Source organism: Anarrhichthys ocellatus, unplaced genomic scaffold (genome assembly GCF_004355925.1).
Source record: "Anarrhichthys ocellatus isolate YVR2014 unplaced genomic scaffold, GSC_Weel_1.0 scaffold30, whole genome shotgun sequence".
In the NCBI taxonomy this organism is placed as follows: Eukaryota; Metazoa; Chordata; class Actinopteri; order Perciformes; family Anarhichadidae; genus Anarrhichthys; species Anarrhichthys ocellatus.
In genome coordinates this window covers 5,596,052-5,621,030 of record NW_022280060.1, presented here as the reverse complement: position 1 = coordinate 5,621,030, position 24,979 = coordinate 5,596,052, and the positions used below count along the sequence as shown (strand labels likewise).

General features: G+C 43.3%; 1 protein-coding gene across 9 annotated transcripts in view; it reads right to left on the bottom strand.

Moving 5' to 3' along the window:
• Positions 1 to 1,442: 1,442 nt before the first annotated feature.
• The window catches only part of celf5a (cugbp, Elav-like family member 5a), a 184,835-nt gene continuing 161,298 nt past the window's right edge, over positions 1,443 to 24,979 (bottom strand). For 4 of the 9 annotated variants that reach the window (XM_031863881.1, XM_031863879.1, XM_031863884.1 and 1 more), the window contains exons 7-12: positions 18,871 to 19,036; positions 11,630 to 11,839; positions 11,206 to 11,298; positions 9,234 to 9,377; positions 6,326 to 6,489; positions 1,443 to 5,838 (exon numbers count right to left, since the gene is read on the bottom strand). In XM_031863881.1, coding sequence (XP_031719741.1) covers positions 6,362 to 6,489; positions 9,234 to 9,377; positions 11,206 to 11,298; positions 11,630 to 11,839; positions 18,871 to 19,036 — 741 coding nt within the window. In that variant the 3' untranslated portion in view covers positions 1,443 to 5,838; positions 6,326 to 6,361. The remainder of the gene's footprint in view (positions 5,839 to 6,325; positions 6,490 to 9,233; positions 9,378 to 11,205; positions 11,299 to 11,629; positions 11,840 to 18,870; positions 19,037 to 24,979) is intronic. The other 5 variants (XM_031863882.1, XM_031863887.1, XM_031863886.1 and 2 more) reach the window with 3 other exon arrangements.

Genomic DNA, 24,979 nt, shown 5'->3' with positions numbered 1-24,979 from the left:
TATCTCACCCACTGGCTCACTCCAGAATGGGTATTGACCTACATATCAAATCATACGCTCCTGGCTTGTGTGATAGAGGTTGGGGGGGTAATGATTGGCAGTCCTACTTCAGTAAACACATTGCATTCCCTGGGTTCCTGGGTTCTTCATATGTATTCCCTCTTAAAAAGGTAAAATACCAACGCCCCTGCATCTCCTACAAGCTACAGGACCTCCTGCCACTTCAGCAGTGTTCCCCCCGCTACTGTAACAGTAGAGAACAGCTGAGAGCACCTGGTTGTCTGCATGTGTATTTATATTAACGAGCCTGTGTCACCAAACTTTTAACAAATGGCCCCCCACCCCCAGCACCCTGACGCCCCGAAAAAACCCAGCTCGGAAATTAAGCATCTGCATCATAAATCTTGTAAAGTTACAATAATTTGCAATTCACTCCCTCATCAAAGGCAATATTACCCTAATTTATTATCTCCCCGCACGAGGGGCGCGCAAAGGCCGTGCAGATAAGAGTTTATCAGGAGGGGGATTGATTTTCATTAACTGATTGTAATAAAGATGAACTGCCTGCCGTGCACACTGACCAAGAGCCACACTTTATTGTAATTGGGACAATTTATTTCATGAGCCAGTGGCTCTACTTTTTTTTCTTTTGTTCCTCCCACTCTTATTTCCCCCCATATCTGTTGCCGCTATTCAAAATGTGAATGTCTCAGCTGCACTGCTCTTGATGCTGCTGTGACTTGTGATGTAAGGAGATGATGATTACAAAGTGCGCGTGGTGAGGCAAGTCAACAGATGTTCTTCTGTCACCAAAGCAACGCTGTAGTTTGTGACGCACACTTGACTGATACTCGACGGCTTCCTTATTTCAATTTGCTGCCTCCCGCTTGTCAAAATGATAATGCTATTTGTTCCCCTGTCTGATGTTTATGTGCCGCAGTTTTCTTTGTTGCATTCTGCTCCCATCACATATGTCCTGACACATATTTCAGTGGGTGTCTCCCTGCGGCAGAGCAGCATCAGGTGACCTGCTAACTGGTAAAGCCTTCAGTCTCCTCAAAGACAGATAATCCAAATCACCCTACATGCTCCACCGCTGGGTGTCCATACGAGTATGAAATGAATACATTTCCTCTCCTGAAGCTCCCAGCGTCTCGTGATGAATACCAAAGTAGACTCCTGCCTGGTGTGAAAAATAAAATGTTTACGAAGCTGTGGATGTGCAACGATAACCCCGTCGATCCTCTAAAGGGCACCAACACCATCGTCACCGTTTCATCACTTGACACCGACGGGGCGTCAGCAGCAGACTCTGAGAGAGGTTGCAACATCTGCACTCGCACAACTTTCAAGGTCCTTGAGAGTAAATCCTCGTGCAACAACTCCCCCCTCTCTTTGCACTGCGGCTCAGCACTAAACAGAACTGTGAGAAGCAAAACGTCCTGTTTGAATTTTTATTGTAAAATTGGAAAAAAAGGAGAGAAAGAGAGAAAAGCCCCAATAAGCATTTCTTTTTGATACATATCTTTATCTTACCATAACCATAAAAGAAAAGAAACAAAAGAAAAGTGGCTGAATAAATAAATAAATAATAAATAAATAGATAAATAAATAAATAAACATCAAGTTACATACTTGACCCGATAATCAATTATAAAATGATTTAATCATCAATCATTAATATGAAGTAACCTAAGCAGCAAGTATTAAGAAATTTCAACAGGGGAAAAAATGTTTGGTTTCTCAGGCTAATACAGAACAGTTTTTTTCATAACTTTTTGTTTATAAAAAAGATACTGCTTTCCCGGTCAGTAAATCCATGCTGTACTGACACTGCCACAAAAACAGGTGGCGCTCTCCTTTAAAAAAAGAAGGAAAGAAAGAAAAACAATACAACCTGTAAGCTGCATTTTCTCCTCCAGGTTTAAAGAATAGTACTGAGATTCCTCTTTTTGCGCCCTGCATGTCAGTAAAGTCTTCTTCACAGACTCCATACTGCGGTTTATATGTTTTTGTATGCTTTGTGCTGAGAAACCAGAAAGTTAACATCTTTATAAAGCGACCCGCCCCCTCCCCCAACCCCTCCCCCATTTCAAACCCTAATCTATAATGTAACCAAAGAAAGGTCCTGTGCTGATTTTCCATAATATACAGATTTCATATTTATAATAAGCTACTATCCTTAGCATTCAAACCATAGTTAAAGAATCATATTGTTAATACTAGTAGTACCGTAATCTTTAACCCCCCCAGCCCCCATTGAGCATGCTCAGAGATCGAAAGGGCACCATGGTCGGATGAGAAATATTAAAAGAAGAAAGATAGAAATGGATGCAAGAGTGAAAACGATGTAGAAAATCATCTTTAGTTTAACCACATGCAGCTGAATTATAGCAGTACTGGGATCAGCTATTTCCTTTCTCTTTTAGTGGATTTCCAATCAGCTCTGGTAATTCAAAAATCTTAACTCAATTAACTTCTTGGATTTCAGTCGTTTCATTACATTCCCCCTTTTTTTTTTTTTTTCGAAATTTCATAGTGGAAATGTATATTTAGGCTTATGCACCAGAAACGGTCTCCATCCACAAACCTTCACTCTTTTAATTGCGTTCAATCAAATTTCATTTCTTTCTCTTGGCAGAATGAAATTAACTCAACATCTTTTCAAACTCATTAAATTTCAGCCACAGCTGGCATCTTTAATTTGCATTACCCAAGCTGTTGTGAAGGCCACATTTAATTTGATTTTAATAATTTAAAAAAACTCTCCAGTAGAAATCCCATAAGGAAAGATTTTTGAGTGGGTTTATAAGGCCCTGTATGGCCCGGGGTAAGGAGGGCATATATCACAGCTTCCTAAAGCTGCCCGGCGCTGACAGCAGAGAGGAAACTAACAGTAACTCACCAGGGGGAACAAAGCTGTCTTTTGGCAAATATATATGAAATCTAACCTTTTCACTGGAAAGCTCTATTGTATAAAATTACAACCTGACAGGAGCCTCCCTCCTACACTGTTATGCTATATCACAAAATCAAATACTTCTTCCCTACTGATCAATATTTCCTGAAAACGAACACATTTCTAAGAAGCAATCTTACATTTTCAAGGAATCTGGCACTCGTTTAAAGTCTGATGAGGAAATGCAGTGGATATGCTTGCATAATTTGGCAATTCATGATGAGAAAAGGCATTTCTTAAAGACTTTTTTTTTTTTTTTTTTTTAACGGCATCTAAGTATTGCCTGCAAGAGAACAATATACAGTGAATGAGGGTAGTAACATTTGTTGAATGGTCTCCTGGTCTACTGATCCTGTGGACCAGTAATCATACAAATAAAGAGAATAAAAATAAAAAGGTACAGTCAGCAGGACCTGGGGAGCCATCGTGGTGATGACATTTGTTGTACCGGGCTGCAGGGGCTTAGCAGTCGTGTTTTCTGAAGAATCCACGTGTGTGGATGGGGCCATAGAGACAGCGTCGTGATACGATGACTGAAGTTTAGGGAGATGATCAGAGCGCTGAGGTCTCACAGAGTCCTGAGTGGCAGGCTGCTTCAGTGCAAACTGAGCCAATGACCGACATGTTGGAAATAGTCTCAAACTGAAAGAGTTGGATGTTAGTTGAACAAATCAGAGAGTGAAATGGATAAAAAAAAGAGAAAAGGTGACTCATGAGAAACAGATTTCATCTTGGATGTACTGTATGCGTGTCCCTCTGTAAACAACAACAGGAAAGCATCCCCGGCGATGATGCTAGAGTAGTTAATTAATCATATCTGATACGGCGTGATGTGTCGTGACCACACTGTATAGGAGCCATGTGTGACCGGCGCTAATGGTAAGCTGTCGTCTCGTTGAAGCAGCAGCAGCTGTAGCGGCTACACTTACAGGCCTGCTGCTGTCTAATTGATGGATCATTTTGCTCTTAATTTGACCTCCTAAGGCTGGTAATGCCAGGCTGTTCCTCACCGCAGGCTCTCACTGTGCTAATACACCCATTGGAAAAAAAACAAAACTACACAGCTGCTCTTCACTGAAGAACTCCTACGACCTACTCCAAACTCTTTTTTTACACATCCTGTCGTAGCCTTGTGAACCTTTTTTTTTTTTTTTTAAATGTTAGCACTGATGACGTAGATTTCAGTGCCTTCGACGTGCCCCACAGGACACTGTCAGATTCGGGGGTCCCCTCTGAGACTGTGGGCGGTAGTTAGAAGACCACTGAGAGAAAAACGGACTCTGTCACTCAGTCAATTCCTTCAACATGCCAATCCGTAATTGATTGCGCATCTCTTGCCCCGTGGTGCTGCTCCCCATCTGATCAATATTATCATCATCCTAATTATGCTGTGGGTTAGCCCTCGGCCCCCGTGAACTGATGGTCCCTATTAGGAGAGAAATATGCTGGCACTTGGAGGTGAGGAGCGAGAAAATGAGGAAGGGGGGGGGGGGGTCTCCTCTCGCCTGCTGAGAGCAGCTGGAGGAGCTTGGCAGCTGGAGAGGGCACGACCCGGCAGGGACCACTGTGACATGCCGATGGAACTTTTTTTTTTACAACTGCTGTCAGGCTCATTTGTATATTTCATTAAGCAGTTACCATTGCTGTGCTGTTTTACTGCTGCGCATCCAGCTCAGCTGGGTGGCACTTTTACCACGGTGCTTTATGGTCAGATGATCTGCGATATCAAGGCTTTAATGAAGACGTGGAATTACCTCTCGCTTCGATTATGGAATTGCAGAGCAGCAGACGCGCGCGGTACATGGCTGCGCACAGTGTGGAGCAGCGAGAGGCTGTTATTGTGTCACTTACTTTTGGCACTACGGGACTTGTTTTTTTCTTCTTCTACTGACACAATAACACCGACGGATCACAACTCCGAGATGAAATGCTGTGACGCAGATGAAGCAATGAGTGGCAAAAGAAGATTATCTGAACATGCCCGAAACAATGTCTAACTTACATATTCTACGCCACTAAAATAGTATAGCTTTATACATATTTTTTTTCTGTTTTGTTTTAATATTCCTTAAACCCAGTAGCTATAAATGTAAAAGGAAAACAAACCGAAACCCATTTCCTCTTTTTTTTTTTTTTCAACCTGAAGCTAGTATTTCTTCTTACGTTTAACTTGTAATATTATTAGTAGTAGTTTGTAGTATTAGTATCATTAATACTATATATTACTGTTCAGAACAATAAAAATGTTTGGTCCTTTGGTCCCTTAGGGGTGAAAGATTTGCAGTTCTACTGTTGCTAATGGAAACCTCAGTGACCTCCAAGAGTCATAGTTCTGCGCTTGCTGAGAGAGACGTGAGAGAATAAGAGAAAGAGGGAAAGAGAAAGAAAGTCTGTCAGTGGACCAATAGAATAGCTTCTTTTTTTCCACTGTTTTTCTTGATCTTCAAGTTTTAACCCTCATTTGTCCAGTACAGTAAAAGCCACAAGCGCCTCTTCCCTTATATATATGTGTATATAATATGTATATAGAAATCTATTTGTTGTTGCTGCTTTTTTGTTTGTTAGTTTGTTGCTTAATTAACAATTCAAGTCTCAACAAGAAAAAGTTCTGTTGTTCAGTCTCATCACATCTTTTTTCAGTTTTTTTTTTTCTTCTTCTGGTCTTTCTTGCACTGTGCCATCTGTTACTGTTAAGTCCCCCGGTGAAGCGCCGCCTCCTCTTTCGCATCTTCTTTTTTTCCGCCATAACCTATATCTTCATAAGTAAATGCTGATATGTCTTCAAAAATTCCGTATGTGTTGATTTTTTTAAAACATATTTTGCTTTCAAAGAAAAAAAGTTGAACTCCTCCGAGATATCTTCACGTGTCCTCTAAAACCTGAAAGATAGAAGAAAGAAGGGCAATTTCAGATCTCACCGCTCATTAAGCTGTCATTCCAAAGATCCATTTCTTTAAACTTCGGATAGTCCAATACGGCTCTATTATATCGGTGAAATGGTCTGGAGAGAGCTAACCCACACGGGCACAGCAATCAATCTTTGTCAATCACCACGATGACAGATTCTCTCATAATGAATACGCCTGCTGCAAGGCATATGAAATCAAACCTTATGGTTTCTACATGTCTGCAGATACTGAAACTCTAGAAACATTAAATAATTCAGCTTTACATTCACTGAACATATTTAATACGTATCTGTCTGATAGATAAGCTCTTAAGTTCAGGCTATCCGAAGAAGTAGGGGGGGCCAACGTTTGGCCGTCAGCTCTGTCAACCAGAGTTACATCTTCATCTTCAACAGCAACACCATAGCGGATCTAAGTCCTGGACCGGTGACAGGGCTTTGACACTTTGCTGGCTCACCTGTGCTGCTGCAATGAATAGTGAAGGTAGGCTGTGTCAGTAAGGGCGGCTGGCATCCTTCGGTCTCTTTAGCTGGACTTTCAACCTCTTCATCCCAATCTGAAAGCCATTCATGGATTGAATAGCTGCCTGTGCACTTGCAGGGTTGTCGAAGCTCACGAAACCTGGGAAGAAGTACAAGTTCATCAGCCCTGTTGTGAATTAAGACACTTATGAGAGCCTGAACCAACATAACAATTTTAGTCAATATTTAGAGATGATATCTATTGCAAATGACTCGACTGTCCGGCATGTTGCTGAGGCAGGTAAATATTCAGTGCTCAGTAGTTGCAAACAGGCTTGAAAGATCATTTCCCCAGAGTTTAATGTGTACACAATGAACACCAGTGTGTTCAGGATTTTGACCAGCTGCTTCTTGTTGCATAACTTCTAATCAACTTTGAACAACAGCTAACACAACCCACCATTGTGGGACTCCAGATGCAACACGTGTTTGGGGTTTTATTGTCATAAAAGCATCACTGTTGTGATTGATAGTTTGTGTCTCAAACAGATGTTGTATCAGGCAGTTTTGTGATCGCTCAGGGAGGCATGTGAAGCCCCTTTCCCACTGGACAAAAGCCTCGCAAACATCTGCTAACATCTGGATTTCGTTTTTAGAGAAGAAGGTTACAATCGGCATTCCTTCCCAGGACAAATGACTTTGCAGTGGTCACTTTATCGGCTCCAGCTCTGATCGTCAGCGATGGAAACATGACAGCCGGATGAACACGCACATTTTTGCCGCTTTTCCGGCGCAATTCTATGCGACGCGTGTTTAATTAGTGTCATTTTACCTCGCTGATCATCGAAAACACACTTTATTCAAACGCTACAGAAACAAAATGAAACTCATCAAAACCTTCTTGGTTTTTCTTCCTGGAATATTTTGAAGGCTAAGAAAGAGAACTGCTGGCTTTGGAGGGATGGTTTGGGATGTAAAAATATGTAATTAATCACTTATCCCATTTAAATTGTTACTTTTGTAACTTTGTATTTTTGTAATCAGTATCATGATCAGTTCAATATAAACGATGTGTTTTTTAACCTTAATATATTTTCCAACATAACTTCTTGACCTCCCTGGAAAGCCCAAAAATACAAAAACATGAATGAGCACAAGTCCCTGTGCGAAGCAGTTTGACCAAAACAAGAGCAAAGATAGTTCATCATGGGGTGACAAGTCTGAATTTCCCCCAAGATAAGCCCGTCCTGAAACTTATGCTGAACATCCTGTTTTCATCATGTGTAAAAACAAAGCCTTGAGAAGTCAGTGAGCAGAAACTGCAGTGGAGTGTGTCTCCGCTTGATGCGCTCCCCCGTGTCTGTGGTGTCATCAGGAGCAGCCGATGACCCGTGAGGAACAGCAGGAGCCTCTCCACGTTCGCAGCCACCTGGGAGAGATGTCTTCCCGGCCTGCTCCGCTCTGGGTTTGGCCCATTAGGGCGAAAGGCTCGGGCGCCATGGGGGGAGGGCCGAGTGCAAGCCTGAAGAAAGTCTAGAGGAAGGGAAAGGAGGTGACCTCCTAACCCACCATCAGGTTAACACATTGGGGCTGGGAGCAGAGATGAGATGGAGAGGAGATGCAGGCTTAGACCTCTAAGCCCTCCGCTCAGTCCTGTCACACATTACAAGTGTGCTTTCTCTCTTCACTCTATGTTTCCTTGTCTTTTGCACACCATCAATCTATGTTTATCCCCTCTTTCTCCTCTCTAGATTAATTACACCAGTGTGCTCCCTGTTTCCCCAGGCCTAACATTATGTTGTAAATGCATAGTGTATAAGTCAATACTGCAAATAGCTCTTCTTTCATGAATTTATATGTTATTAAGTCCCCCCAGGGAGACGGGACTGGCGATCAATTTTGCCCAGGGTTCTGCTGTTCCTTGAAGTGAAAACAAATGCTGATCCATAATTGTCCTTTGCCTGCCCCCCCATGCTGCTTGTCTCCTCAAAGTTGTTCTAAGCCCTGGGGCTTGTTGGTGTGTGTTGGCTGACGGAGCTAAATGGAACAGGAGGCGTGGCGGTGTGTGAATCAGCCTCAGCAGAGAGGGTATTGACAGATATTGGGGTTACAGAACGGTGATGTGGATGCTGATACAGCAGCTCAAGCTTTTCAGGTCACACGGCTGCCAAACAGAAACAAGGACATGGGCTCTGATCGGCTACATCATGGCGAGATGGGCCGCAATGTATTCAGCACATTTTCTACCGCACTGGTGCCGAAACACAACAGTCATCAAGATGCAAATTCAGGTCAGGTCAGTCAGTCAGTCAGTCAGTCAGTGGGGAGATCCTTCAATCTACTGCGTCTGGGTGCTGTCAAACATCATCAAAATCTTCAGCACCTAAAAGGATATTTGTTTAACAAGTAGTTTGGAGCGCAGTATGAAAAGAAAAACTTGAAAATGTAACTTACACCATGAAGCTTCGCACCTTGGCTGTGAGTTTTTACACAACACCCACAAATGTCTGAATATTTTAGGAAAATGTTCAGATGTCACACTGCAAAAACAAATTTTTGTTTTGTGCAAGAGCACATTGCTGTTTGTCCAACCCCTGAAAACATCCATTATACATTTCCCTTGAGTGTATTCATGCAAATAGATAGTTTGGTTATTTTTCCCCAGTATTGCTATTTTCTTCTTCGCGTATCAGAATTCGTAGTAGAGGCCTGAGCACCCAGCCCTGTCATTAATGCATCTTTATGTCAGTGGTTAATAATTAGAAAGACATATAATCATACCCAAAGCTTTATAAAAGGAGACGTCAGTAGAAATGTACAGAAAAAGTCCCCCGTTGTTAAACAATGGTATAACTGTGAGCTGTGGACTCGATGGCTCTGTGTGAGTGGCAGTGAGTAACTCACCGAAGCACTTGCTCTGGTTGGTGGCCCGGTCCATGAAGACCTTGGAGGAGATGACGCTGCCGAAGGGCAGAAACATCTGCATGAGTTCATTGTCTCCAAACTCCTGTGGCAGGTGGTAGATGAACAGGTTACAACCCTCCGGACCTGAACACACAGAGAGAGAGAGAGAGAGAGAGAGAGAGAGAGTGAGAGTGAGAGAGAGAGGGAGAGAGGGAGGGTTGGTGGGCGAGGGATGGAGAGAGACAGCTGTGAATTTGTCACTTTGATCCATGCAGTCTCTCGTGTCGACTAAATTAAGATAAGTGGAAATAGATTTTCAGGACGTCTCTGACATTATCAGTGATAAAACATAAACTGTTCTTAAACACACAAAGATAAATGGAAAAAAATAGTTATTTTTGCATTGATTTGCTGATACTGAATGGATGAGAGAGTATTCAAATTTTCAATTTACATTTTAAAAAGCTTTTCTGATCAAAATATTAATATGAACGACGAAATCTAGATGACAGATCAAAGATTTTACAACTAGCACCTATCTGTAATTTGATCAATGTGCCTCAAAAGAAATCAAATTTAGAAAGTTTTAGGGACCACTTTCTATGATGCAAATGTCTGTAATGCATTGAAAACATATGTCGTCAACATACATGTGCTTATAGCACTGTATAGTATTGTTATACACACTCATACATATCATAATCAATCAATATAAATTATTTTAGAATGACTTATGAGCTCAAGTATCATAATTCTTCATAACTGCTTGTCACTCACTGACATTGTTTATGCAAGAATCCGTACATTATAATTCCCATAGTTGTAATACATTATGTTCTTTTTAGAATGCATTATAATCTCTGATATAATGTGTAACAATGTGATTATAATTTACTCTAAGTGATCATCATTTACTTGATGTCAAATCAAAATGCATTTTACAACATGTGGTGTGTTGTTGCATAGATTCAATGAAACTTTTCATTCTTAAAGGAAGAAATGACCACTTTGTGTAACTTCAATTCACATTATAATCCATTATAACTGATTATGAAAAACTATCATAATGTATTACAACTATAAAATACTTTATAATGTGTTATGATTACAGTTATAAAGCATATGAATATTTCTGTGTGCTCATAACTATAATTATACGGTGTTATAAGCAGCTTATAACTGCTTATAACTATGTTTATAATACATTGTACACAGGAGCGTCACAGAGAGTGTTACCGAGTTTACAAAGAAAGAAAAAAATGAATCCTGTCGTGTATATGATGTGTAAAACTGAGGGCTTGATTGCTTCATATTAGGTCTTCCATCATACTTTCACCGCCCGTCTGACACACTTTTCACTAATACTGGAAACACATCGACAAAGCCAACAACAACAAAAAGTGCTGTTACGTCAACCTGAATGTAAACCTGCAGTGAGTTTGAGTGGAGACCATCACATCACATTGTGAGTTACTTCATCTTCAAGTCAGCTGCCACAATGTTCCTGTAACCCCACTTTTTACATTTTCATTATTTGAATTGTTCCATCTGGGTTGCAGTGCCATTATTCTCACAGCTAGGGGTTTTATTATATAAGCTTTAATTATAACTTATGAAAAAAAAAAGAAAGCATGGGCCTATGTAGATTATATGCAGCCTATTTTTAAGATGTACAGAATAACACATTTGGTTTAACCTTGTTCTAGCATCCTCATACTTCATACATCTATTGCCTAAGATGAGATGTGGACTGCATTCAGTAATATTGTTCCACTTTACTTATCTATTACAGAGAATGAGATGTGTACCGAGTTAAAGTAATATTCTTCTCTCACCCTCAGCATCTTTATACAAGCATTACGCAGAAGGAGGTGTGTAAAGTAATATCAGGTTTCTCATGCTCATCTTCTTTATATGTCTATTACACGGGATGAGATGTGTGGAAGTGTAAAAAGTAATAATGTTCTCTCACCCTCACCTTCTCTCTGCTGCTGCTGCTGGATGACCTGGGGTGGTTGGGGCAGCGTCTGGCCAATGGGAGTCAGCGTGGTGGTCGGGTAGATCGCTGCAGAGAGGAAGAGAGAGGGGGGAGAGAAAGGAGGGAGAAAGAGTATGAGAGAGAGAGAGGGGGGGGGGGGGGGGAGTGAAAAACGGGGATCCCACAGAGAACGATGTCAAGGATGCTTAAGGTCGATCACACAAGCGTAACATGTGTAATCAAAGGCCCTCTGATGTTATGTTCTAAGGCGCCGTCCTTTGCTATCTGAACACATGCGGCCTCACGCTCACACAGCACTCACCCGGCAGCAATTGTCTCGAAGCTGCTACACATTTAGCATTTACGGCAGATTGTAAAATCAGAGGAAGGCATCTTAGGAAACAGAGCCGCCTCACACCTGTGTACTGCTGCACTCCGGTGAAGGCCTGCTGGAGGGTGTCGGCAGCGGTGGGGCTCTGGGAGTAGGGCGGCAGGCCGTTGGTGTACATGGCCTCCACCGCGGGGTGTCCGTTGGGCTGATGAGGGATGCCGGTGAATCCGTTGACGAGGGGCGTGACGAGGCTGGGCACGGAGGTGGTGATGTTGGCTGGTGGAGAACTGAGGCCTGCTGGGAAAAAAAAAAGAAAGGTTTACAGTTACTGGCTCTATCTACACATGATACTACTAAACAGTTGTAATGTATCAAGACGTTGGTGTACACATACAGACGCGCTTTTCCTACAGAGAGTAAACACACCGCAGAGCACAAGCAGATCCACACACACACACACACACACACACACACACACACACACACACACACCACTGCATCTCCTCTCTAATGCAAGGACACGGGTGCGACGTGAGTCTGTCACATATACGCTGTTTGTCGTGACACATCCTGCAGAATAGCTGGGAAGTCAACCTGTGAAAAATGAGCCTGTCCGTAGTGTTTGTGCGATACCCTGCTGGCTCCCACTGCTCAGGATGATGAAACCACTATGCAACTTCAGAGAGAGGGGGAAAAAAAGGAAAAGGATCTAGACTAAATAGAGGGAGATTACAGAGGGAGATGTGCTTGAACGAGCAAGGTAGCAAAAACAAAAAGATGCCTCTTACTTTTATTCATCACAAAGGAAAAAAAAGACAAAATAACAACAGTTGGCAGTTTGACAAATGGGTGGTTCATAACATATATGGTACACGCCTGAAAGGCAGCTGCAAGATGCTTCATGAGTGGAATTGAAATAGGATGCTCCCTGTCCTCTCACGTTCAATGCATTTTAAAAGGACCCTCCTTTGGAAAGTGTTTCCAATTATGCCAGGAACATCAAAGTACCCATTTTGAGCCGAATCTCACTGTGTGATGGTCTCTCTAAAAGGGCTGCTCCGTGGCAAAGCATCCAAGCTCGTTGAAGTACTGCTCCCCCGAGGACCACCTCTCAATCTGGAAGCCCTCTCCCTGATTGGACGGAAAGCCCAGGTTGTCACGGAAACCCTCCAGCAGGCCATATCCCCACAATCTGGTGCCTGAGTAAAGAACCCCCTGTGAGAGGTGGTCCATATAGGGTAAACAATCACATCCCGTATACACAAAGCGCATACGCTGAGATTTATGCTAATGCCACGGTAAATATGCTGTACATCACTCGCTCAAACCTCCCAACCCTGAGTAATATCATCTACATATCCATACGGAATTGCTCTTCTTCACCTACGATCTTTCCTCTCCCTGCCTCAGCACTTAAGTCATGAGGAGGCTGACAGGCAGCTGCAGTGACCAGGGGAATAGCCTGGGTCCAGTGAGAGCTGTTGTGTCTTTTGCGCTGGTTTCCTTTTTTTTTTTTAATTTTTTTTTTTTTTTTTTGAAGCCTCCCCCACGATTGCTTGTTTCCCGCGGAGCTGTGATGAATTAGACTGCAGCTTCAGCCCATTCTCCTACCAGGACCCAGGAGACTGCCGCTCCTATTCCGAGGGCTAGAGACAGCTAGTCTGCTCGGGCCACACACACTCTACTGTACCGCCAGATAATGCACCCTCTCCATCATCAGGCAAATTCATTTTCCAAGGCTTAGCCGTGCTGTGTGAGCGCGCGCGTCTACGTATGTGTAGCAGTTGTGGTGATAGCAGGAGCAGCGGCGTAGTGGTGGGTGGTTGTGTGGACCCCTTACATGCAATAACATAAATTCTCGGGTCAGCAGTAGGACATGACATCCGTGGTAAAGGAGAACACACGGCAAAACTAACATATTAAGGCCGCCGAATCCGGTCCGGCTATCATGCTGGAAATGTCACAGCAGGGAATAAGCATAAAGATCACAAGTGTAATAAAGACAGCATTGGTATTGTAGTGAGGCAAAGCTTAGAGACATTTATCCACAGTAGCTAAACTGAATGGTTTCAAATACTACAGCAGCTGGGTTATACATGTACTGGACCACAAAATGGGGCTATCATGTGAAGAAAAAAAGACAATAAGCAACACCACGGCCAATAAAACAACAATTACATGAGAAAGCCGTTCATGTAGCCGAGTCATCATCTTTATCCTCACTGTCACAATGACCCAAATATCCAACATGAGCACACCCGGAGAATGTGGAAGTCTTTCCTACTATCCTGAACTAGAAAATAACACGACATTTTCATTTTATACCTCAGTGGACATATAGTTCTTGCATTGTGGGAAATTGTATTCATAGTCTGCTTACAATGCACACACACACACACACACCAGAGTGTGCTGCGTGGATTGGCCTGTAATAATGACATGTTGTTCCCCACTCTGGCGTGGGTGAATACGAAGCTACGGCACAGCAAGATTACATATTCTATACAGCTAGCACTTAACAATCACTTCTCCACTCTTATTACCGCGAGAAAGAGGCCTGCACAGCAAAACAGTAGGAATATGTGTATGTCACATTTATTTATGTTATGGAAGCAGAATTACGTTCATATTCTCGGAGGCCGCTTCTTAGAGAAAACTGTTGATTTGCTCCTTCGCCACGATTGCTTCACGAGAGAAGTCTTCACATGCGACAGAAGCATTTATTATGCTAATTATGCATTCAAATCAATGAGCAATGCTATACCCATACTGGAGAGTGCAGTCATTACCAGCACAAGGACTGTCTTTGCGCTGGAGCAAGTAATAAGCACTCAAAACAGATGCTTTCATCTAACTGATTTAAAATGTGATGCATTTAGACTCGGAGAGAAAATGTCTGTCTGCTCCTTAAAGTGTGAATAATAACTCTGAATATGGGAAGGGCAGCGTTTTCAGAGGCCAGTCGGTACACCAAGAAAAACTATGTGACTTTGAATACCGCCTCTTAGATTAATATTAATATTTGTGAACTAAATGAGATGTGAATGCACCTTCACATTAATTTTTCATTGTCTAGTACACATTACATTACATTACAGTCATTTAGCAGACGCTTTTATCCAAAGCGACTTACAATAAGTGTATTCAACATAGATATTCAAGAGAACTACTCGTCACCAGAAGTCAGAAGTGCATCTCCTTCGTTAAACAAGCATCTAAGAGCATAAACCTATTTCAATGCACATCAAAATACAATTCTAAATTGAGGCACAGTGTGTTTTGCGGTCAAAGGGTGACTCTTATCATCATTGCCCTCGACAACTGATTGTAGGATGTATATAATCGTTCCACTGGAGGCCCTAACAACCTATTTTATCAATCAGATTCTTTCGATGAGTCAGCAGCTCCTACAAGAAAATACTATTTTCAGTTTTGGTTGGTATTTCACATCAAAGATCTGTATTTGTCTGGTGGGCTGCCAGGCGACTGTCAATCACCCCAACCCACTCAGTCCTGATGACGCAGATTAGATGATTAACGTTTTACTTTCATTTTTTGCTTATTTAATTATAAATATTCTGTGCAGTGAAGACATAATAAAGATTTAAAGTCAAGTTTTCAGAGACTTAAAGTTTTAATTAAACACTTGCTGCTCTCATAACAAAGACCAATGACGTGCACTATATCTGTACTCTGAAATTTGAGGGATCTCTGCTCGGGTAGAGTAGGATTACTACCTTAATTAATGTATTAACTTGTCCTCCTGTTTGTCATCTCAACTGATGACCTCGTTAATGTTTGCGAGAATGTGCTTGTATGCTGATGATGCAACTCTGTACAGCCATATAACGCCTCAACAAATGAATAAGTACCTGAGGAAGCGTGTCGAAACATCTTTAAACTACTGAAATACAAAGTCCATGACTCTGTAAAGGTCTGCAGTGTTCACACCAAATCAGGTGTTCCTCTTATTCATTAGTAGTGCGTCTAAGCCTCGGCGTCGGGTGATTCTGATTTCAACTGCTGCATTTTTTTGCGGTAAATAACATGTTGGATGCGTCTTGGAGGACAGGTGCACATATTGAGAGGGATCACTATGTCAAACAGCTCATGGTGGAAGTGCTCTTCATCAATGATGAAGCCATGCTCGAATTAAGCAGGGACGTTGTGGCACAGCCAGCTGCCTGTGAGTGGGCCGTCTCTGGCTGTGGAGCATCTGCAGTATATTTTGTGTAATATGTACTTGTGCGTGTACGTCTTGAGAGTGGAGCAGTACCATGCAACAGAACATTAAGAGAAACTTTGATTACACACTTCTCACATCCTAACAAAGCATCCTTGACATTATGTGTTCTTCACCACATACACCCAGCAGGATCCGCATCTCTCCCCTCCTCTCCTCCCTCACCCTCTTTATCTCCCCCTCTCTTTCTCTCTTGCTGTTACTCCATCTCTGCCTGCCTCTCTCTCTCTCTCCCTCCCTTGTTTTTGTTTAACTTTTATTTCTTCTGCAGTGCTCAGGGAGCGGCACCTGGTGAACATTATTTTCAAAAAGCATCATCATGCATCATTGTAAGGATACATGCTCTAATCAGCTGAGCCATCTGGCAAACGGCTTATGCACCATCAAGCTTAAATGCTTTGCATCTGTTGATCAAATGGATGTCTCATTGTTTTCAGAGTAGCACCCTTAACCTCTGAGCCTCTTTGTTGTACTTCGGCTCACTGTCACAAACAACATTTGTTTCATGTTGCAGAGGTTACACTGATCATTTACATACAAGATTATTGTCACACGTTTAGCTCAAGATCAGGCAGGATTTTCATCTGTTAAGCTACCATTGGAGCTTTATGTTAATGCAGAGCCGTGGAGGTAATTCACAAAGGCGACTAGGTGTCATTGGGCAATTTCTTTGGAAGGAAAGGGGATATTAACCTTTTCTTCCCTTTATACTTTGGTACAATTGACGCAGTTGCCGAATGTCAAAATGCATAGATTTGTTTTAAAATCTAATTTGGTTGATGATAAAACTTAATGCATAAATTACACCTCTGTCGAAGAAGGGAAGCGCTCTGCTCCCGGACTCTAAAACAGATTCAGATATTACAATGAATAATTCCACTGACTCGTGGCAGACATCATACAGTCTCTAGTGTCAGAGTCTCTCGGCCTACTTATACAGACAGCCTTTCCAGTAATGTTGTATTCCTTCAATGAACTCTAAATAAGTCATAGCCACAAGTGTGAAAAGGGAGAGAGAAAATAGCTGTGTATACCAAAGCAGCGAGCTACGCTACCACTCCTGCAGCTGCTGGCAGCCACGCTCAAATTAATGAATGAAGAAAGGGGGAAATAAAACATTTCATATTGATGACAGTCCTTGAGAATTGACAAAAGCCATGCTTTCTCTCAAGGACTAATAATATATTACATTCAATAATGAAAAGTAATCAGCCCGACAGTGGCTTACACAGAAGCATGTCCAAAAGCAGATGAATGGCATCACTTCACTTCACACATCACGTGTTCTCTTCCTTTCCTGTCTTTGCATCACAAGCTAAAACAGCAGTTTTTTTCCTTGCCCATGCCAAGTCGTTAGCTCCTGGCATTGCCAAATGATACAAAATTGCCTCACATTTCCCGACACAGAAGCAGTTCTGTTTAGCTTTTAAAGAGCATCTAACAAAATACGACAATATTTCCTTTAGACTAAGGCACAGATCTTGGTTTTCGAGAGGCTACAGTTCAAAAGAGATACAAGAACAGCACACGCAGTGCAAACAGACTGGAGGACAAAGAATCCAATGCACGCACACACACACACACACACACACACACACACACAGAGAGAGAGAGAGAGAGAGAGACAGGGTTCCTTGCAATACAGTTGCACAATCTTTCATCAGCACTATTGTGTTGCAAAATATAGGTATGCATGCAGAACACTAAGATCTGAATTGCCATACTGTCACTGCTTTAGCCATCAAAATAAGAGGCTTCTCAGCAAGACTGAGCTCCACTTTTAATCACCGTCTCTGATTGATTATGCCCGCCCAAAAGTGCACACTTTGCACTGAAAACATCACTGTGAATATTTGACAAATGGATCCCCTCTCTCGATGTATTGAACAACGTTGAAAATGATTGCGGATGTACTGTACACATGGAGTACAGCACGTGCCACCATCACGCTTTCTGTGCATGCGTTCACATGGCGTGAGGTGGACAAACGCCGGAATAAAAGGTTAATACGGGTCCCATTGATTTCCACACCTGGTCTGCTGTCTGTCCTGTTTATTGTAATTTAACTGACTGTTGTGAAGCAACTAAAGCAGAACAAAACAGGGTTTGTACAATAAAACTGTCCTTCCTTTGTGTCTGTGAATGAAGAAGTGAACACTATTCCAACTTAAGGGAACCACAGTGCAGAGAGAATTTGATGTAGTGCAGCAACTTCATAATAAGGATTCCTATGATGGCTTTAAAGATGATCTACAACAGGCCTCATTGCACAGATGGCGGTTCTCTCTCTCCTTCTCTCTCGCAGTGATTGGTTTAAAGTTACCAAAGTCATCACCCTAAAAACTCAATACTGCAGTGTTGACAAAGTAGTTGAGCGGAGCACAACAAAGACTTGGATACTGTATTATTTATTTCGGCTCGTGCTTTTGTTTAGTGGAGAATCTTGAAGTTTCCTCTGTCTCAAGGAAAACGAAGCACTGCTGAATAAGCAAATGTTATGCAGCGGGTAGGTATTTCAAAGTCCTTCCCTTTCCTCTGTAATGTATCTGCATAGGAGGTGTTTGTTATGGAAAACAAAACCAACTGCATGCAGATCATGCACAAGTGCTTCAAAGCACAAGGTCAAAATACCACGGGGAAATTAGCACGTTATCTTTAAACTTACTTATTGATATTCCCTTATTCTGCTGCGACTATCCGCAAATATGTTCTGCATTCACAAACAAAATAAAAATGCAAATCCAATTGACAGTATTTTTCATCTTTGTCTCTCTTTCTCTCCAGTGGAATCATTTTTGAATACCAGTAAATAGGCACCCTTCCTTTTGGCCTTGCTGCAGCTCTAGTTTTTATTCTCACACTGTGTGCACACACACACGCACGCACGCACACAATCTTAGACATGATCGAAAATAAAAGTTGACCGAGAAGAACCTCGTTGGCATGTACATATACACACCCACACAAAACCGGCACACACAAACAGTATGACATTAACTCAAGCATACAAGAGACCCTGCTCGTAGCATCACTTACCCACCCTTAATCCACAAACACACACACACACACACACACTTTTACTCACCCAGGGCTTGATGAAACTCACTCGACAGCGGGGTCATGGTGGTTTGTTGGAGGCTGTTGATGTTGAGCGCCCCCATCTGGTGGATCTGTGTGGCGGGGAAAGCCACGCTGGGCGTGAGGTAACCTCCGTGACTTGCTGCCATGATGGCTGCCTGCTGCTGCATGAGCTAAAGAAGAGGGACACGGAGAGATGGGTGGAGGAGAGGAGGGTTGGATGGGGTGTGAGCATGTGTGAGTGTGTGTGTGTGTGTGAGAGAGAGAGCAGGGGGGAGAACAGGGTGCGAGAGAGGTGAGGGGAGGACAGATGGTAATGAAAAATATAGTAAGTTGGGAAGGAGTGGGACAAAGACGGGAGAATGGAGCGAGAGAGGAGAGAGAAACGTAGCAGGGGTAGAACAGAGGGAGGGATGTATGTTGAGGTTGATGGATGGATAGTGCATGGGAAGTACAGAGAAAGTAGAGCGGAATAAAAGAAAGGGAAGAAAAAAGAAGCCTGTCAACCTATGTTTAGTGAATCTGTCTCTCCTCCCAGCAGGAAGCCTGTCACCAGCTGCAGAAACGATTTAATAGCTGTCTGTTGGGCTCATACAAATCAAGACATTGACATGTGGGCATTATCTCTGTGCTCAGGGAACAGGCAAAGTTTGCAGAAGAGTTGCGATGCTTTTTCCTTACTATTGTCAAACTTCACAACACTCTTGTTTGGCTGTATAGAAATGCCACGGCCATCTGATATTCCCCTCTGTTTTTCTCTGGCCTCATCTCTAGCTTTTCTGATGTATTTGTAATGATGGCTGCTTGGAGACTGACATTCATCCAGAGTTTAGAATCAGCTTTGTTTTATAATTCAGTCAGACACCACTGGGCCCGTCTCTGGGCTCGTTCTCGCCAAACATAGAAGGCACTTTTGGAGTTGGAACTTCAATAAATGACTTGCCAGTGAAGAGTTGTTTTAGCGACACACATTTGCAACAAACAACGCTGTGTACTTTGGTGAGTCCGGTTTGAGGTGTCCAAACCCTGAGTCATGAAAACAATATTTTCAAAGCAGGCGTAGCACTCAGATTCCAGACCATGTTAGTCATACAGCGTGTTAGTCAGACAATTGAAAAGTCAGTCGATTTTCACCCATCGGAGAGATAAAATCAATAGCCTTTCATTCACTCTGCATTTCTACTTAGCATGAAGTGAGAGCTGAAACTATTTTCCATCCAATGCTGCCCACAGAGTGTTTATTCATCCTCACATGCACCACTGCCCTGCACAGGGCTCACTCACACACACACACACACACGCACACAAAACATGCATGAAGGGCGATAGAGACTATTTTGAGTTTCTGCACTCGGCTTAAATTCTCCCCATGCAAACCACATGCTGAATGCCTAATTTAGAAGAAAATCCATCATTGTACAATGGCTTCTGCAGGTTGTGAGCCAGCGGGTTTGTGTAGGGAATCAACATGCTTTTGCTGGCTTTGTAGCCATGCAGACCTGTGTGGTATAGGGATACAAACACAGCTGGACCAACTTCTTACCCCCGTCTATGCATCTGTTTAATACTGCATGGCTGCTATGTGTCAGGGGAGCTGCTGATGGCTGTGGCCCGAGAATGACTTGTATAAGCAGAAATCAAACTCCTCTGCCACTGGCACTAATGACGATACTGTGAGACACTGGCGGTATAGAATGCCACTCTGCTTGTATTTGCATGGGGACCCTGCGACGCAAAAGCCAATTATTTTCCCTCAGTGCCCCTGTCAGGTAACCTGAAAGTGGCTGTCCCGCTGTAGAATGCCCGGCGCTGGCATCTCATCCATTAACCACATGCCTTGCCACTGCTATCTATTAACGCCTTTTGTCATTTGCATAATTCCAACGTGACAAATGGGAATCATCCATTCCTTTCCAAATAAGATGAATTGAGCCTTTAAGGGGGCAGAGCTGCAAAAGACAGCAAAGGAACAGGAAACCAAACAAAAGCAATGACGCAGAAACAAACAAAGAGGTCTAGAGGATCTGGGGCTCCCTTGCTTTGGCAACGCGGTCACTGCCCCCCTATTAGGATGTGAGCAGGGTTGGACTTCAGCTGGTATTACAGAATAAATACACTGTCACACCACTCACTGTTTTTTTGTGCGTCTTTTCTCTGGCTCTGCTCGCTGCTTTCAGCGAAGATGGGGACTTAGGGCTGATTCTAATAAGCTTGCAGCCTATTTGTTGATGGCCGTGTGGCCTTAGACAAGACCCAGGCCTGGATGGAGTCATAATGGAGTGGAAGTGAATGCTAGCGTCGCCAGAATACTAGCCTTCTCTGCCTATGCATGTTTTAGATAATGCAATCCTTAATGCCATCCGTCAGACTGTCATGGATAACAACTCTGGCATTCAATGACGCTTCGTTCCAAATTCAAGTTCAGCAAATTGGAAACCCAAGCATATAATTACGTCGGAATGCAGCAGTTAATACAAACTGGCTCTGAAAAAAAAAAAGATAAAGAGCAGAAAGCAGAGCAGTTATGTTGACAGATATTCAAAGTTCTTCCATTTTACTTTTCATGTGTATATGCTTTTTTTTCCTTCTTTTTTTGAAATTACAAAGGCATTATATTCAAAAGCCATTCCCGTTTCTTTATTTATGCGCTACCCAGCAGATAGAAAATGTCTCCGCAGGAGAATGAGCGGAACTGAGTCTTCATCTTCACAGACACAACCTTTTCTGCTTCCTCTTGAAAAGAAAGGAAGAGGGAAAAAAAGGCAGACAGAAACAAGGGGAACAAAAGAGAAGCACGTGAGATGAAAGGGAGCAAAGAAAGTTGCCCGGGCTCCAGCAGCATTCATTTAGTGTCAGACATCTGCTTTTTTATTGCAACCTGATGGCATTACTCTCCCCTGGTGCCAGCAGGCAATCACCTCTTTATCACATGGCAATTATCTCTATAGCGCTGCTCTGTGACTCGCTGACTCTCAGCACTGTCACATGTGACCCCTTATAGCCCAACCAGCCGGGGATGGAGGGGGGAGAGAGAAAGAGAGAGAGAGAGACAAAGGGATGCATAGAGGGAGAGAGAGAGAGAGGGTGAAAAAGGTTGATAAAATGAGAGAGAGAGGGAGACAGTAGGTCAATGAGGTGAACTAAAAGACTGAAGACAGAAGACCGAAGCTCAAGGGCCTCGTTTGTTAGCCCCATGCTGGCAGGCTGGATTTCAACAGAAAGATTTGAATAGGTTGTTTTTTCTCATCTGATGCACTTTGTTGTGTGTGTGTGTAGAGTCCTCACAAGTATAACACAGCTAAACCAGGTCACACACGAGCTGGTGTGTGTATGCGTGCAGGCGGCTTTACAGCACAGCTAAATGATGCAGTAATCTGTTACCATCATTTCTCATGTGTGCTGTGTTGCTGTTTGAATGGGAGTCCCTCCAACAGGGGGAGATGTTTCCTAATGTGAGTTTACAGTCATCATCCTCCCTCTCATCCGCCCACACATTGTCACTATCAGCGCCAAGTTAAACCATTTTCTCTCCTCTCATTTATCTATCTCACGCTCAGTCCAATGCATCTTTTAGGGAGGCAAGAGGGGCACGGTGCCGGAGGCGCCTTTAAATGTAAAACTCCTCTCTTGTCCCCCCGACACAGCGTGCAGTCCTCCACCTAAAGAGACCAAGGGAAGCTAAAATGGCTGTCTGCACAGAGAGACACAGCTTGAGTGAAAGTGACTTGAATCAAATCTAATCGTGTACAAATATGATGTTTGTGTCTTGAAGGAGAAATACAAGAGGTAATAAAAGCTGGTTTTTATTACTTGTACTCAGCGATTCATGGGAGGACTATTATCACTCACTACTAACGCCGGAATGAAAGAAGGAATCTCACTCGCTCGCTCTCCTTCCGCTTGTGTTTTATGAAATCACCTTTTTGCAAATAGGATGTATCCTGTCAGAGCACACCAGTATCTGTATCTATCGTGAAAATGGCACATTTCTCATTTTTGGCATATGTTGTCAGTGTTGTACCCCTCCAATTTGTGTTCAGAGCCCCCTCCTTCCCCTGGTTTGACTAAAATCCAATTTACTGGCTGTCAGCTCAACTCTATAATCCCATCCACTGCTGTAGTGGAGAGGTAGCTCTTTGAATTTGCCATTTACTGTACTCTCTGGTTATAGCTATATATACCATCTCACCCTACGTTTGTATTCTTTGCGGTCCCACCTCCTCTTCTCTTGGCCAGTGTATATGGAGAGTGGGCGAACATGTAGTGTGTCTTTGGAGATAAAGTCCTTTTTGTGTCACTGCAGGTTTTTCCGTCTTGGGGGAATATGTGCAGTTTATCTTGCAGTGAGGGAACATTTGTCGTATCACTTCAGCACATTCCTGGTGGCTACGGGGGAATCAAGGCTGCACATCATATACTGTACATGCAGCCAGCACCAATGACTGTAATGTAATCATAACCGCTGCACAAGCAGGACACCCACACTAAAGATAACTAGTATTTCCCTTTATTCCACAGTATTGCGTACCTAGCAGTCTGAACCGGTATTAAAACTCATTGGATAACCGGTGCATTGCTCCCTCCAGGTGGGGACGGAGTGCCTACCTCAAGCGAAGGAGTTCAAGTATCTCACTTGTTCACGAGTGAGGGTAAGATGGAGCGGGAGATCGACAGACGGATCGGTGCGGCTGCAGCAGTAAAGCAGGCGCTGCACCGGACCGTCTTGGTGAAGAGGGAAGAGGGTGAGCCGGAAGGCAAAGCTCTCAATTTACCACTCGGTCTACGTTCCTACCCTCACCTATGGTCACGAACTCTGGCTCGTGACCGAAAGGACAAGGTCGCGGCTACAAACGGCCGAAATGAGCTTCCTCCGTAGGGTGGCCGGGCTCAGCCTTAGAGATAGGGTAAGGAGCTCGGTCATCAGGAGGGAGCTTGGAGTAGAGCCGCTACTCCTTCGCGTCGAAAGGAGTCTGCTGAGGTGGTTCGGGCATCTAATTAGGATGCCTCCTGGACGCCTCCCACTGGAGGTTTTCCAGGCACGTCCAACTGGGAAGAGACCCCGGGGAAGACCCAGAACACGCTGGAGGGATTACATCTCCCAGCTGGCCTGGGAACGCCTCGGGATCCCCCAGAATGAGCTGGAACATGTTGCCGGTGAGAGGGAGGTCTGGGTCAGCCTGCTTGGCCTGCTGCCACCGTGACCCGACCCCGGATAAGCGGAGGAAAATGGATGGATGGATGGATGGATAAGTATTTAGCTAGATATGAAAACAAGAGCTGCGCTGATAATCCATTACTGCCTCTTGTGCACTCATTACTTTATCAAAAGTTTATCTCCAAGGTTGCTTTTCCTCAAAGGTTCTCCACCAACTTGCTTTGTTGTGCTAAGTTCATTATATGCAGGTACATGGCACCCACAGTCTGTGATTCACAACACCAACACAAGGAGAATCTCACCTTCACTAACATCATTCATGCTGTATAATCTTTGTGTCGAGACACCACATACGTGCAATTTCTCCTTTTAGATTTAATGGTAATTGATTCTCTCTAATGCTGGAGTATTATCCGCGCCCTTGTTACTTTTACTCGGAACTCAATTTCCTAGCATCATCCTGCTCTTTGTCATATTATATATGTGTATGAGAGAGAGAGAGAGAGAGAGAGAGAGAGAGAGAGAGAGAGAGAGAGAGAGAGAGGACAGCGAAAGAAAGAACATTTGCTGTGCGTGTGTACGCTCTTGTGTGCTTCTGTACGAGTCGACACGGGTCTCTGCCACAGTAAATACGAGTCATGGCCAACCTGAGCGTGGCACAATGGTCTCCCCGCAGACCACCACTGCCTCCACCACTGCCTCCACCACCCCTTAAACATTTGCATTTCTCCACATTTCCTGGGAAAGGGCTGCATTTCATGAATGGTAATGAAGGTGGGAGTTTTTACCGGGGAGAGCACAAGAGATGGCCTCGCAATTACTCTGGGACGGTCAATTTGCACATCTCACACTGGGTCCCATGGCTGTGATGTGAAAATGAGGGAAATGGGTAAGCCCCCCCAAGACCTGGCTAACGTCAACAATTAATCCTGGCATTTAGAAATAACAAAAAAAGATATAA